Consider the following 13,773-nt stretch of genomic DNA (forward strand, 5'->3'; position numbering starts at 1 on the left):
AAACAGTTGGAGTGCATACAAGTTAACTATTTTAAAAATCTTAAAAACATCAAGTTATCAATTCCAAATCATCATATATGTCCGATTTCGACTTCAGATGCGACATCCTATGTCTGATCGATTTCTCATTTTGATTTTGATTTCCGAAAATCCGATTGGAAACCTTTGAGTACCGATTTCATGAACAACAAAGAAATACCGGTTTAGTTGAAGAAATCTGGATGATTATTGAAGGTTGGAGGAAATTTTTTGATAAGTTACAAGTTTGTCACCGTGTCTTTTTATGCTTAAATCAAATGAGTGGCTGAGAATGATTCTTCCATTCTCAACTTTTTTTATTTTCTCAATTGAACCCACCTCTTTCTCTCTCTCTCTATCTCTCTCTCTCTCTCTCTCTCTCTCTCTCTCTCTCTCTCTATATATATATATATATATATATATATATATATATATATATATATATATATATATATATATATATATATATATATATATATGAACAAAAATTGTTAAGGAAGCTAAGAAAGAGCATAGCGAATTGTCCGACCCCTCCGATCTTATGATCCAAAAGAGTCGCATTTTAACCCTTACCATATAAAAATCAGTAAATCACAGCACTCTTGCTAACAAATGGATAAAATCATGAAACTCAACATCTCTCTACGCTCCGCCGCTCCTCCTCATAGTTTTCTCATTTGCTCCTCCTCCTCCCTGAAGGTCTCATGCTTTAATAATATCAGGAAAACAACATGGAATAACGAGATGAGGGCGATTCCGGCTCGGGACAGAGTTATAGACATCGGGAAACACAAAGGGAAGATGTTAGGGATGCTGTCGTCGGAGTATCTGAGATGGATGTCAAAGAATCTGATAACCGGAGATTCCGAGAAATGGGGGAAATTAGCAGAGGATGTGCTGGAAGACGAGGTATACGCGGACAGACTGGAATGGGAGGTGGCGGAGAGACTCCTGACTGGAGAGGGTATGGTGGGGTCGTCGGGTAGTGGTGTTGCCGTCGAATTGAAGGAACTGAGCAAGAGGTTTGGGTGGGACTACGACGACAAGGTTGGGTGGAGCAAGGTTGACTTTAGATTGTTGGGGACATCCAAGGGGGGTCGATTACCTAGGGTTCAAGATAAGCAGCAGCAGGTCGAGAGCAATCTCAAGAAACCTTCCGGGAAAGGGAGCAGCGGTGGTGGTGGTGTTGGGAGGGAGAAAAGACGAGAGAGGGCGGCGAAGAAAAGGGAGAATCAGACTGCTGTAGCTGGTAAAAGGATCACTACCGAGAAAGAAGAGACGAATGACGATAATGACGGAAAAAAGGAGGAGGAGATTGGCCGGAGTCGATTTCCAGGGCGACAATCTCTTATTAACAAGGTGCTACATGAGGAATGAACGACGTGTATAGTGTCGAGATTAACAGAATCAAAGAAGATGGGAATCGGGGTTTGAAAAATAACATGTTGCTAATCAATTCTTGGTTTTTCCATATTCATCATATATCTCTTAAATTGGATGATGTTGGGTTGAACTTGGTATGCCGATTTTCAAAAGGAAGGGTTCAAGCTATCAATTCCAGTTTAGGATTGGTACAATTTCAAGGGTGATGGATTAATGGATAGGTTATTGTTTGAATATTTATTTCTTCAGATGTATGGAGAAATTGAATCTTTTGGAAGTTCGTTTCTTCTCTTGGGTTAAAGATTGTAATCATCTTATTCTTAATCAAGGAATGAAAGATGGATTGTATTACAGCAAGCTTCGGCAGCTATATTTAAAAAAAAAAAAAAAAAACACATTATGTAGAGGTACTGATAATGTGGTCTTCCAATGTTCCTTGTTAAATACTAACTGGATCAGGTGGTATAACTAGCAAATGGGCAAATGGGGTTTGCAGCCGTGGGAAACTGGGAATCATCATTTAGAGGTACTGTTAATGTTACGAAGGAGGCTAAAAAAACAGCAGCCAAATATAAAAATGGGAAAATGTAAGGAAAAATGATATAAATGTCCTCTATGAACTTTCTAGAGTTTAACCGTTGAGTTCATAAAGTTTTTTTCGGATCTTATGGGTTCCTAAACTAAAATATGACGTGCTCTTTTAGTTCATATCAACCTATAATATCCGGTTTAATGACCTTTTAGACAAAAAAAAAAAACTTACATTGTGTCCCAATAAAGCAAAAAAAAAAAAAAAAATTGGAGATCAATACAAATTGAGTGTGAATCAGATTTAAAAGAAAATAATAAATTTTTTTTTACGAATTGATCCTCGAGTTTTTTTTTTTTTTTTTAGGGGGTACAAAGGTACAATGTAAGTTTTTTTGATCTAAAAGGTTACTGAACCGGTTATTACAGGTTGATATGGACTAAAAGAACAGGTCATATCTTAGTTTAGAGATTCATAAAATCTAAAAAAAAAACTTTATGGATTCAAAGAATAAACCCTAAAAAGTTTCTAGGACGTTTGTGTTATTTTCCCGAAAATATCACATTAAAATTATGATGATTGTCCGGTTTAGTCATTAATTTTTTTTTTTTTTTTTTTATATTAGACCATTAAAATCATGTTTTACCTCTTAATTTAGTCATTTTTCATTATTTTAATAGGTTTACATGTTTTCTTTTTAGCAAGTAGCATTTAATATTTTTTTTTAAGGATATGGTGAAATGTATGATGAATAAAAGTCCCCACCTCTTAAATTCCCGTTGGTCTAGCCACACACATTCACTATCCATCTTCTTCCCTAAATCTTATTTTCTTTTCTCTTTTATAGCGGTAAAATACTAGAAAAAAGACGTAGACATGATGGTGTGTATATCGTGGGGATTTTTTTTTTTTTTTCTTTTTTTTTTTTTAAATTTAGGGTCTTTGATTAAAGAGAAAAAAGCTACGTATTAAAAGTTTAATAATAAAATCATATCAACAACGTTTAACCGGTGAAACCGAGAAAAAATTATGATTTTCCCCCTATTTAATAGGTAAAACATGATTTTAATAGTCTAATATGCAAAAGAATAATTTAGTGATTAAATCGGATAAACATCATAACATCATAACTTTTATAGACTATAGTGACATTTTCAATTATTAAAAAATATATAATTTACACCCTTTAACTTTTCAAATACGTCCAAAACGCAGTTAACCAACTAAATACGTCTAAAATGCAGCTAACTGCACTCATGTTTTCATATATAGTCCTTTCCTAAAAAAAAATCTTAACATAATGGTAGCTTAGGAAAGTCAAGACTTGATTAAACACAAGTGTTTATTATTATTATTATTATTATTATTATTATTATTATTTATCAAAATAATTTTACATATTTGCCAAAGTTAACCTCTTAATTTTGGTTTTAATTGTATAGTTAATTTTTCTCAAGGACTATTTGTTTTATTTTATTATTTGTTTCTTTAAATCTCTCTCTCTCTCTCTCTCTCTATATATATATATATATATATATATATATATATATATATATATATATATATATATATATATATATATATATATATAGGTTTAAATATGGATTGACATCTATTGTGCGAACGTGTGGACAATAGTATTCTATGAGAATGACAAAGAAAATATATTGTTTGATAATATCAATACGTTCAATATTATATACTTATTAGCATTTTCATTAATTAAATTGTCTATAAGATTATTATAGATTTTTTTTTTAATTGTTCTCATTTTGTCAAAATGTTATCAGAATTTTATTGAGTCGTATTCTGTAATAAAAAATAAATAAATGAAAAACGATGCATGAAAATAAAAATGAATTAGAATTAGTGAGAATACATCAAAATAACAATAGTTATGTGAGATTGAACGTATTCACACACCTAAACAACATATTTTATTAATAATTATCATAAAATAACATTATCCACACGTTCGTACAATAGTTATCCATCCACATTACAACCTAGCGGTCAAATACCAGAAAAAAGACGTAGACATGATGGTGTGTATATGGTGGGGATTTGTTTTTTAATTTAGGGTCTTGATTAAAGAGAAAAAAGCTACGTATTAAAAGTTTAATAATAAAGTCATATCAACAATGTTTAACCGGTGAAACCGAAAAAAATTATGATTTTTCCACTATTTAACAGATAAAACATGATTTTAATGGTTTAATGAGCAAAAGAATAATTTAGTGATTAGATCGGATAAACATCATAACATCATCACTTTGATATGCAACAGTGACATCTTCCATTATTAAAAAATGTATAATTTACACCCTTTAACTTTTCAAACACGTCCAAAATGCAGTTAACTAACTAACTACCCTCATGTTTTCATATATAGTCATTTCCTAAAAAAAATCTTAACACAATGGTAGGTTAGCAAAGTCAAGACTTGATTAAATAGAAGGGTTTATTATTTTATATATATATATATATATATATATATATATATATATATATATATATATATATATATATATTAAAGTTATGAAAAAATTTAACCCTTCAACCTTATATTTTTTTCACAAACAACCCTTTCACTTTCGTTTGAATTTTTCATAACCCTCGCCTTTTATTACATATTATTAGTATTTAGTTAATGTGTATATGGTGGGGATTTGTTTTTTAATTTAGGGTCTTGATTAAAGAGAAAAAAGCTACGAATTAAAATTTAATAATAAAGTCATATCAACAACGTTTAACCGGTGAAACCGAAAAAAATTATGATTTTTCCACTATTTAACAGATAAAACATGATTTTAATGGTCTAATGTGCAAAAGAATAATTTAGTTATTAAATCGGATAAACATCATAACATCATCACTTTGATATGCTACAGTGACATTTTCCATTATTAAAAAATGTATAATTTACACCCTTTAACTTTTCAAACACGTCCAAAATGCAGTTAACTAACTAACTACCCTCATGTTTTCATATATAGTCATTTCCTAAAAAAAATCTTAACACATTGGTAGGTTAGCAAAGTCAAGACTTGATTAAATAGAAGGGTTTATTATTTTATATATATATATATATATATATATATATATATATATATATATATATATATATATAAAAGTTATGAAAAAATTTAACCCTTCAACCTTATATTTTTGTTCACAAACAACCATTTCACTTTCGTTTGAATTTTTCATAACCCTCGCCTTTTATTACATATTATTAGTATTTAGTTACATTAATATTTTTTTTGGCATGAATGGTCCCTCAACTATATTTGAGTCATTTAAAGTTGCTTTCTTTTTGTCTTTTTTGGTCCCTCTACTTCCATCAGTTATTTGTGGCATTATAGGTTACTATGTTTTCGTTTAATTGTCACTTTATTAGTTTTGATTACAGATTCATTGATGTTTTTTTTTCTTATTTATTTATTTATTTGTTTATAGATCAGTTAAAGAGAGAATGAATGAACAACTCAAAAACTATAAACATTTTCAAAGAAAAAACAATGAAAAATTTTGTCGCAACCGATCCCCGCAACGCGGGGGTTCCCCATCTAGTTATTATTATTATTATTATTATTATTATTATTATTATTATAAATTTATCAAAATAATTTTACATATTTGCCAAAGTTAACCTTTTAATTTAGTTTTAATTATATAGTTAATTTTTCTCAATGACTATTTGTTTTATTTTATTATTTGTTTCTTTAAATTTATTTATTTATTTATTTTAACAAAATTTTAATTACTTCAGTTTAATATATATATATATATATATATATATATATATATATATATATATATATATAAAAGTTCAAATGTGGGTTGACATCTATTGTACGAACGTGTGGACAATGCTATTCTTTGAGAATGACAAAGAAAATATATTGTTTGATAATATGAATACGTTCAATATTATATAATTATTGTAATTCTTAAGCATTTTTACTAATTAAATCGTCTATAAGGTTATTATAGATTTTTTTAATTATTCTCATTTTGTCAGAATGTTTATTGAGTCATGTTCTGTAAGAATAAAAATAAATGAAAAACGATGCATGAGAACAAAAATGAATTAGAATTAGTGAGAATACATTAAAATAACAATAGTTATGTGAGATTAAGCGTATTCACATTACTAAATAACATATTTTCTTAATAATTATCATAAAATAGCATTATCCACACGTACAATTATTACCCATCCACATTATAACTTAGCCATATATATATATATATATATATATATATATATATATATATATATATATATATATATAAAGTAAAAAACAAAGTTTTAGACCTAAAATGAGGATGTTATAGTTTATGAAAACTATGAAATAGAAACCCCACTAAACCTTCTTATTTCTCTTCTCACTGTAGGTTCCATATCGCTTTCTCTTATGATCGATAGACAATAATAAAGAGGCACACCTAAAAGTTTCTTTTAATTTTTAGTGTTTAGGAGTAGTCTATATCGGCTTGTACAGATATCGATAACGCTAATATTGATTACTATCTCCTACATCAAATAATCCTTACATAACAAGGTTTGAATCCTAAACATTATATGACTAATAATCTGATCCTTACATAGCAATGTATGAATCCTAAACATTATATGACTAATAATCCTAGTTGAATAGTTTGGTGTCTACTTGAATCCTAGTTTTAGGAATTGTAAAATTTTAATATGTTATTTTCACTAGACATTCTTCGTAAAATCATTTTGAATCATTTAATTACCAATAATCTTCAGAATTTGTCCATATTGTTTTTCAAAAGGTTTTGAACATAGAAATACATCTCGTTATTCCTGATTTTTCTTGCTTCATTCTCCATATGGTAGTGCCTCGTCTATGTGTTTAGTTGGCCTTGTACATCTTTGTTTGGTTGTTTACAAAGTTAATGGTGATTGTCCAAACACTGACGTGGTGGGAATGTTTTTTTTTCTTCCACTTAGGAGGGATCATACATTTTTTCTCGGCTAATCGTAACAAGGTGCTCGTCATTTGCTCAATATGAATTACGAACGACATTTACGATAAAGTGTTAGTGCAATAGACTCTACATTCTTGGGCTACTAGATCATGGATATGGATAAGAGGGTTTCGCATTTAATATATAAACATTAGAAAAAAGGGCTACTAGTATATTTTAACAACCCGATCAACCCAATGACGGACCTGAATACATCTAACGTGGCGTAAAAAGGGGTACACCATTAGATATTATTTATAAAAAAATAAAAAGGTTTTAAAAGAATTGACATCAATTAGGGATGAGCATCCGACTTGGGACTGGACCGGACCGGAAAAGAATCGGGATCGGATCCAGACCGAACCGAATTATCGTATTAGTGGGCCGGTTTTCAGGTTTGATTTTTATTAATAGTCGGGTTTCGGGTTTGGACCGGACAGTACCCAAATTAAAGGATTTAACCCGGACTGGAAAATGAAAAGTTAATTTTTTTTTCGACAAATTGTAAGCTAGAATTACTAAAAAATGTTGTCTGATTGAACTGATTCGCCATCTCATTTGGATGACATTATAGTGTTATTATTTTTTTTTTTGCTTTCGGCCTCTTCTCTTGATCGCATTATGATGTCGATTTTTTTTCTTGAAAAACCAAGAGTTATTTCATAGTTTAATTTTTTTAATAAAAATTTTGTTTTATAAAAGCAGTGCAGTTATATATATATATATATATATATATATATATATATATATATATATATATATATATATATATATATATATATATATATATATATAGTGATGTTAAGTGCATATTTTTTAATAGCGTTTGTATTTGTTTCCATACACCTCATTTGCACATGTTTTAATTAGTGTCTCACAATATACGGTTTTATTCATCATCTTTTATGCATTTTTTTTAATCGAATTGTGCAAACAATAAAGATATGAATGATGTATGTTAAGATTATAATTTGAAATAGTATGCTAGAGAGTAACATGACAAACAAAACCTAAAACCGTAAACAACAAACATATGAAACCCAGTTTGGTATCAAGAACATGATTGAACCGAAACCTTAAACAACACTACCAAAATCTAATTCGGTTCAAAACAAAAAACCCGTTTTAGTACCATGACCTGGAACGGACCAAACTCGGACCTGCTACAATAAATACGGTCCACTTTTCGGGTAAAATAATTCACGATTTTCAGTACTCTGACTGGCCTAGTCTAGATTCAGCCTGTTGTTCATCCCTAGGAATTTTTTGAACACCGTTGTTTTCAAGTTAAAATTTTATTTATTAATTTTTTTAGTGTTTTTAGGACTGCATGAACATTACAAAATAAAATTTTATTTGTGTACTTTAATAATAACAAAAAGAAGACGTTGACGAAATCAAATATGCTTTTTTCTCTACAAAATATAAAGAAAACCTTTCAAAAACAGTCCATGTATTTTCCCGGCTTTGTGTTTCGAGCAGTGTCCTGTCTTCGATAGTAAAGAGGGGTCGTGCCTCTTTCTGACAATATTCTCTGAACGTCTTCTCTCTCTCCTATTTCTTTTGTATTTCTCTGCTTCTCGTTTGTCTGGGTGCTTGTGCCCCTCTCACTAATCTAATCAAACCTCGGTTGGCTCTAATTAGTAGCAAACACAACAGTTAATTCACCAACAAATCCGAAAAACACATCAAGTGGAAGCAACCAAGCATCAATGTCAACACTGTTTGCACTTCTCCTGCTCCCTTCCCAAACTCACTTCTTTTAGGGTTTCTTTTTCTACCTTCTGGCTACTCGATTGCTACTACACTTTCCTCACATCGCTTTCGCTGGATTTCCCGTTGCTGATTTCTGGTATGTATCCCAGCGAATCTACTTTACCAAACCTTTCTCATTGTTTCATCTCTTGTAAATCGATCTCTGTGTTTATCATCACATCTTTCGAGATTCTATATCGTTGCCAATTCCGTTCAAGAAGAAAAAATCCCTCTTTTTAACGTGAAGAATCTTGGTGGCGAAAATGGAGTTAGATCTATGGATTCTCAGTACATTTGATGATTTTTAACCTGATCGGTCTTTTGACAAGTTGTGGGTTTGTCATTGTTTGATATCACCGTTTCCTGTATGCTCTGTATTTCTTTTTTCTTTATTGAGCTTGCTTTTCTACCAGGATCGTAATACCAGTACATTTGCATCTTTATATCCGAAAATGGAGTTCCTTAAAATGAGGAAGTTCAGAAAAGCCCACAAACCAAACCCAGAAAAGGAATCCGACAACAATCCTGTTCCTGTTCCGGGTCCCGAAGATCCCAGGAAAGATAACGACGATGACTTGGGGAAATCGGCGACGGCGGATGTCGACAATGCTACGGAAGCCGATGAGGACGATGATGACTTTATCATGAATGAGGTAAAGAGAAGACTAAAAGAACTGAGAAGGAACAGTTTCATGGTGCTGATACCTGAAGAAACATGTCCCGAGGAAGAGGAACCAGAGGAGGAAGAGGAAGACGAAGGTCAAGCCAGCTCCAATGAGTGGCGCGATGTAGAAGCCGAAGGCCGACAATTATGGTCTTGTTTTGGTGCTTTCTACGATAAGTACTGTGAGCGCATGTTGTTCTTCGATCGTCTCACTACACAGCTCTTAAAAGAAATCGGTAATTTTTCCCATCGTAACTTCTCTTATCGATTGATTTCTAACGTCTAACTTCTAAGAATCTAAAATGTCACACAGGTTCACTCAATCCTTCGACTCCATCACCAAGGTCTGTGTCCAAGAAGCTTACATCCCCTCTTCGATGTCTATCTTTGAAAAAATTCGAACCCCCTGAAGATGAAACAGAGCACCTGCAACAACAACCAGAGAATGATCCATATCTGGATCTGGAAACAGCATACGTATCTCAACTTTGCTTGACATGGGAGGCACTTCATTGCCAGTATACTCAACTAAGCCAGATTCAATCTGAAAATGAAAATTCCAAATGTTACAACCATAGCGCACAACAGTTTCAGCAATTTCAGGTTTTGCTGCAACGATTTATTGAAAACGAACCTTTTGAACGTGGTCTTAGGCCTGAAGTTTATGGTCAAACAAGAAATTCGCTTTCTAAACTTCTGCAAGTTCCGAATATATTAGGTGAATATCATTAGGCATTGGGTATCGCTTCTATTTGAAGAATAAAATGATCGTTTATAAAAATTCTTGATGGTTATATCTAATTACAGGTCAAGATCGAAAGGAGATGACAGAAGAGGAATCGGAAATGGTTGTGGAAGCTTCAGATCTTCTTAGAATAATTGAGACCTCGATTCTTACTTTTCAATTGTTCATAAAGATGGACAAGAAGAAGTCAAATGGTGTCCGGAATCTATTTGGAGGTCAGAATCAGATGGTTACCCCTGTTCAGCAGGTTCAGGCGTCACTGGAGAAGGTGAGGAAAGGGTTAATTAGTAATTTCACATATGCCACCATGAATCTATTTGATTGATGATGATATTTGTTGATTATTGCAGAAGAAGGTGAAGTTGAAGGAGCTGTGGAAGAAGAGGAAAGGTGGGAAGAAGAATCAGTGGCCTGGAACACAAGAGGAGGTGGAGTTGTTACTTGGGGTTATAGATGTGAAGGTGATAAACAGGGTGTTGAGGATGGTGAAGATTAGTAAAGATCAATTGTTTTGGAGTGAAGAAAAGATGAAAAAACTGGATTTATCAGCAGCAAATGGAAAACTTCAAAGGGATCCATCTCCTATTCTTTTCCCTTGTTGATATAATGTTTTTAGTATCTATGAAAAGATGTAGTCCAAGCTTTTTGTTTAAAGACTCATTGTAAAGTCAACCTCAAGGGATTAGTTATTTCATGATCTTGGATGAGGTAGGGTATATGCAATGCAAATCTTTATTATTTTAAATCCATAGTTGCATGCTCATTTGGGATTGAGTAAGATTATGACTACAAAGCAAAGCTTGCTTGGGATCAAAGTTGTGCAAGTCTCTGCTTCCACCTAATAACGAAACAATCTTTTCTAACGAAAATGTGTTTTGCAACTCGTGAATCTTACTTTTCTATGCGAAACAAAGGGATGGCGGGTATGTATCTCTCTAATATACGAAACACAAACTCTTATAGTGAATCTGGATGTAGGTTACTATGTTGTATATGAGGATCATCCTATATAATTTAATAATAGTAAGTATGTAAGTTAAAATTATCAAAATTATAACAACATTTTAGTTCCCGGTCAAATAAATCATTACATTAATACTAAGGGATTTTTGATCTTTTACATAATTTGATAATAACAAGTATGAAAGTGTTGAAATATTCTCATTTATTTGGTCAAACTAATTGTTGATTCGTTTTGTTATTATTTGTTTGTTTAAGGTAGATACTGTCCTTGTTGGTTTCTTTTGTTTAGATCTATTCCGGGTTTGGAGCGCCAGTTGGGTTGAGTATATATTATTTGCAGGTGAAGGAACCTCATTAGAGTGTGTGAAAATATCTATGGTTCTCTCTCGTTGTGTATTCTTTTCAGTTCATATTAGGGTTTCATATTTTTTACCGATTCATATTCCTTTTGTTCTTGTTCAAGTTTTGTATGAGTGTTAATCTTCGAGAGCAGTATAGGAGCTTGTAGAGAGGTTTTCCTTTGTAAGTAAATGTCAAACAATCCGGTTTATTAATGAAATAGACTGATCATGTTGGGAAAAATTTGGATTGTTATTTTGTACATGGTATCAGAGCTTAAGGTGCTCTAACTGTTGTTTATGACGACTTACTGAGAACATTGTCTATGTTTGTTTCGTTATCTCTTCTTTCTTTTTCGCATTTTCTTTGATCTTTGGTACTGTGGCATTTGTTCCTTTGCAGATCGTGAAGATCGTTGTAGTTTCGGAAGGATCTATCTCGTGGTGTTTTTGGAACATTTGTTGTACCTTCAGGATTGCTCAATCTCTAAATAGGGTTTGATTAACCCTATCAAAGAGCAAATTTAGGTTTTGACTAACTCGTTTCGAGGTCATCCCTATCATCTAAAATAACTCCATTGGGATCGAAGCCTAGGAGAAGCGATCCAGGGTTTGTCTTCCTCAAATTGATCTTAAGGTTTCGTAACCCTAAATTCTTTGTACTTTGTGTTGCGGGTACATGTCTCTTGGAAGTAAGTGGATCTTCATTGTTGTTGTAGAAGATGTAATTTCTACAACTGTAAGTCCTCTTTAACCCTCGTCTGTTCAGATCTTGTTCCTGGTTTTTCTATGGTGCGACATGTTGCTTGGCTTCTTGTTGCTATCCTCCTGCTTTTTTTTTTCTTCTGTTATATGAGGGGTGGTTACTGACCTTGGTTCACCATCATATTGGCTGAATATCCTGGTCTTTTGGTAACTCAGTCTCCTTTGTGTTTTCTTATTATGTTTGTTGTTTTCTTTGGCTGGTGGTGAGACTACTGATGCTTCGGGGACTAATTCCACTGAAACACCATATGTTGATGACCCTTTGTATATTCATCCTACCTATATTGTTACTGGAACTATCATTTCTTTCAAATTAATTGGAACTGAGAATTTTAGAATATGGAAAAGTTCCATGAATAAAGCTCTAAAGGCTAAAAATAAACTTGGATTTATGGATGGAACTGTAACTAAAATTAAGAATGATCCTGTTAAATGTCTCAAATGAGAAAGAGAAAATGTTATTGTGTGTTCTTGGATTCTTGGATCCATATCTGAGGCCATCTATGCAGGATAAGCTTGCTCTGAAAAGGCTGCTGACATAAATGAACTAAATGAAACCTACTTTAAATCTGATGGACCTGTTGTTTTCAACATTCATCAGAAAATTAATTCGTTAACCCAAAATGGTTTATCTGTATTAGACAACTATAACAACTTGATTCCTTATGGAAGGAATTTGATGGATTAACCAATTTAACTAAATGTGTGTGTCCTACTTCCACACAATTTAATAATCATTCAAAACTTATGAAGCTCATGCATATTCTAAGTGGGCTTGATGACTATTACAACCAAGTAAAAAGTCATATCCTCCTTACTGATCCTCTACCTAATGTTAGAACTGCATTCTCTATTATTTTCAGAGAAGAGTGCTTTCGAAAAAATGGTTCTGTCTCTAATACTCCTAATAAGTCTCAAAACACCTCTGTGTTTAACAATAAGTTGAATGACAATAAGAGAAATAGAGGTCCTAATCCTAATCTTCTTTAATTGGTTGGATCTCCTAAAGACTTCAAACCAAGAGCAAATTTTAATAAAAACTTTAACAACTCTAATGGTAACAATTTTTCTATAATAGTTCTGAAAGGTCCTTTTCTGGAAACAATGTTGTAACACCCAGAATCAGAAAGACCAAGAAAGGAAAGAAAAGCCCTAAGTCGAAAGAGTCAACTCGTCGAGTCCAAGGAAGAACTCGATGAGTCGGAACGGGCTCCATGTGGAAAATTAAGTGATCGACTCGACGAGTCAGCGAGTGGACTCGGCGAGTCTGGTCTGGGTTGGAAAACCCTAATTCCGAGACTTGGCACCCTATTTAAGCATCTCATTCTCTTCCCTAGGGTTCATTTGCGGCCCCTATAGTCAAGAACTCGAAACCATAGCCACCCAACCTCATTCTTGAGCTAGTTTCTTACTTTCTTACCTTGTGAGTGAATTGAAGCTTGGAGAAGGAAGAAGGACCTTGGTGGTGAAAGAAGGAGATATAGATCCGGAGTTGGTGTAGCATTTCATACCATTTGGAGGTAAAAAGCTTATGCCTTGTCTATTAATCATTTAGATCCCTTTCTAGCATAGATTTTTGTCACATTTGGACCATTTCCAAGGGCAATCCAAACTT

General features: G+C 32.5%; 2 protein-coding genes across 6 annotated transcripts; both read left to right on the top strand.

Moving 5' to 3' along the window:
- Positions 1–519: 519 nt before the first annotated feature.
- Positions 520–1,752, top strand: LOC145031458 (golgin family A protein). The gene has a single exon (XM_078980016.1). It carries the CDS (start codon positions 631–633, stop codon positions 1,393–1,395), a length of 765 nt encoding a protein of 254 aa, XP_078836142.1. The 5' UTR covers positions 520–630; the 3' UTR covers positions 1,396–1,752.
- Positions 1,753–8,428: 6,676 nt separating this feature from the next.
- LOC145031468 (DUF1666 family protein (DUF1666)) lies at positions 8,429–10,837 on the top strand. 5 transcript variants are annotated; one of them, XM_078980035.1, is made up of 5 exons: positions 8,429–9,018; positions 9,097–9,583; positions 9,661–10,065; positions 10,155–10,360; positions 10,443–10,837. In XM_078980035.1, exons 2-5 carry the CDS (start codon positions 9,136–9,138, stop codon positions 10,692–10,694), a joined length of 1,311 nt encoding a protein of 436 aa, XP_078836161.1. In that variant the 5' UTR covers positions 8,429–9,018; positions 9,097–9,135; the 3' UTR covers positions 10,695–10,837. The 5 variants fall into 5 exon arrangements, with proteins under 5 accessions (XP_078836161.1, XP_078836168.1, XP_078836177.1 ...); XM_078980042.1 differs by having other exon boundaries at positions 8,429–9,014; XM_078980051.1 differs by having other exon boundaries at positions 8,429–9,011.
- The last annotated feature ends 2,936 nt before the right edge of the window (positions 10,838–13,773 follow it).

The sequence above is a fragment of the Lactuca saligna genome, chromosome 1 (assembly GCF_052625555.1).
Source record: "Lactuca saligna cultivar CGN05327 chromosome 1, ASM5262555v1, whole genome shotgun sequence".
Classification (NCBI taxonomy): Eukaryota; Viridiplantae; Streptophyta; class Magnoliopsida; order Asterales; family Asteraceae; genus Lactuca; species Lactuca saligna.

What these genes read in the sequence shown, in the direction of transcription:
- LOC145031458 (XM_078980016.1), top strand. Translation starts at nt 631, where the DNA reads ATGGATAAAATCATGAAACTCAACATCTCTCTACGCTCCGCCGCTCCT.
- LOC145031468 (XM_078980035.1), top strand. Translation starts at nt 9,136, where the DNA reads ATGGAGTTCCTTAAAATGAGGAAGTTCAGAAAAGCCCACAAACCAAAC. An exon ending in GCAAGTTCCGAATATATTAG is followed by an intron (nt 10,066 to 10,154) that starts GTGAATATCATT and finishes ATCTAATTACAG; the next exon opens with GTCAAGATCGAAAGGAGATG. An exon ending in TTCAGGCGTCACTGGAGAAG is followed by an intron (nt 10,361 to 10,442) that starts GTGAGGAAAGGG and finishes TGATTATTGCAG; the next exon opens with AAGAAGGTGAAGTTGAAGGA.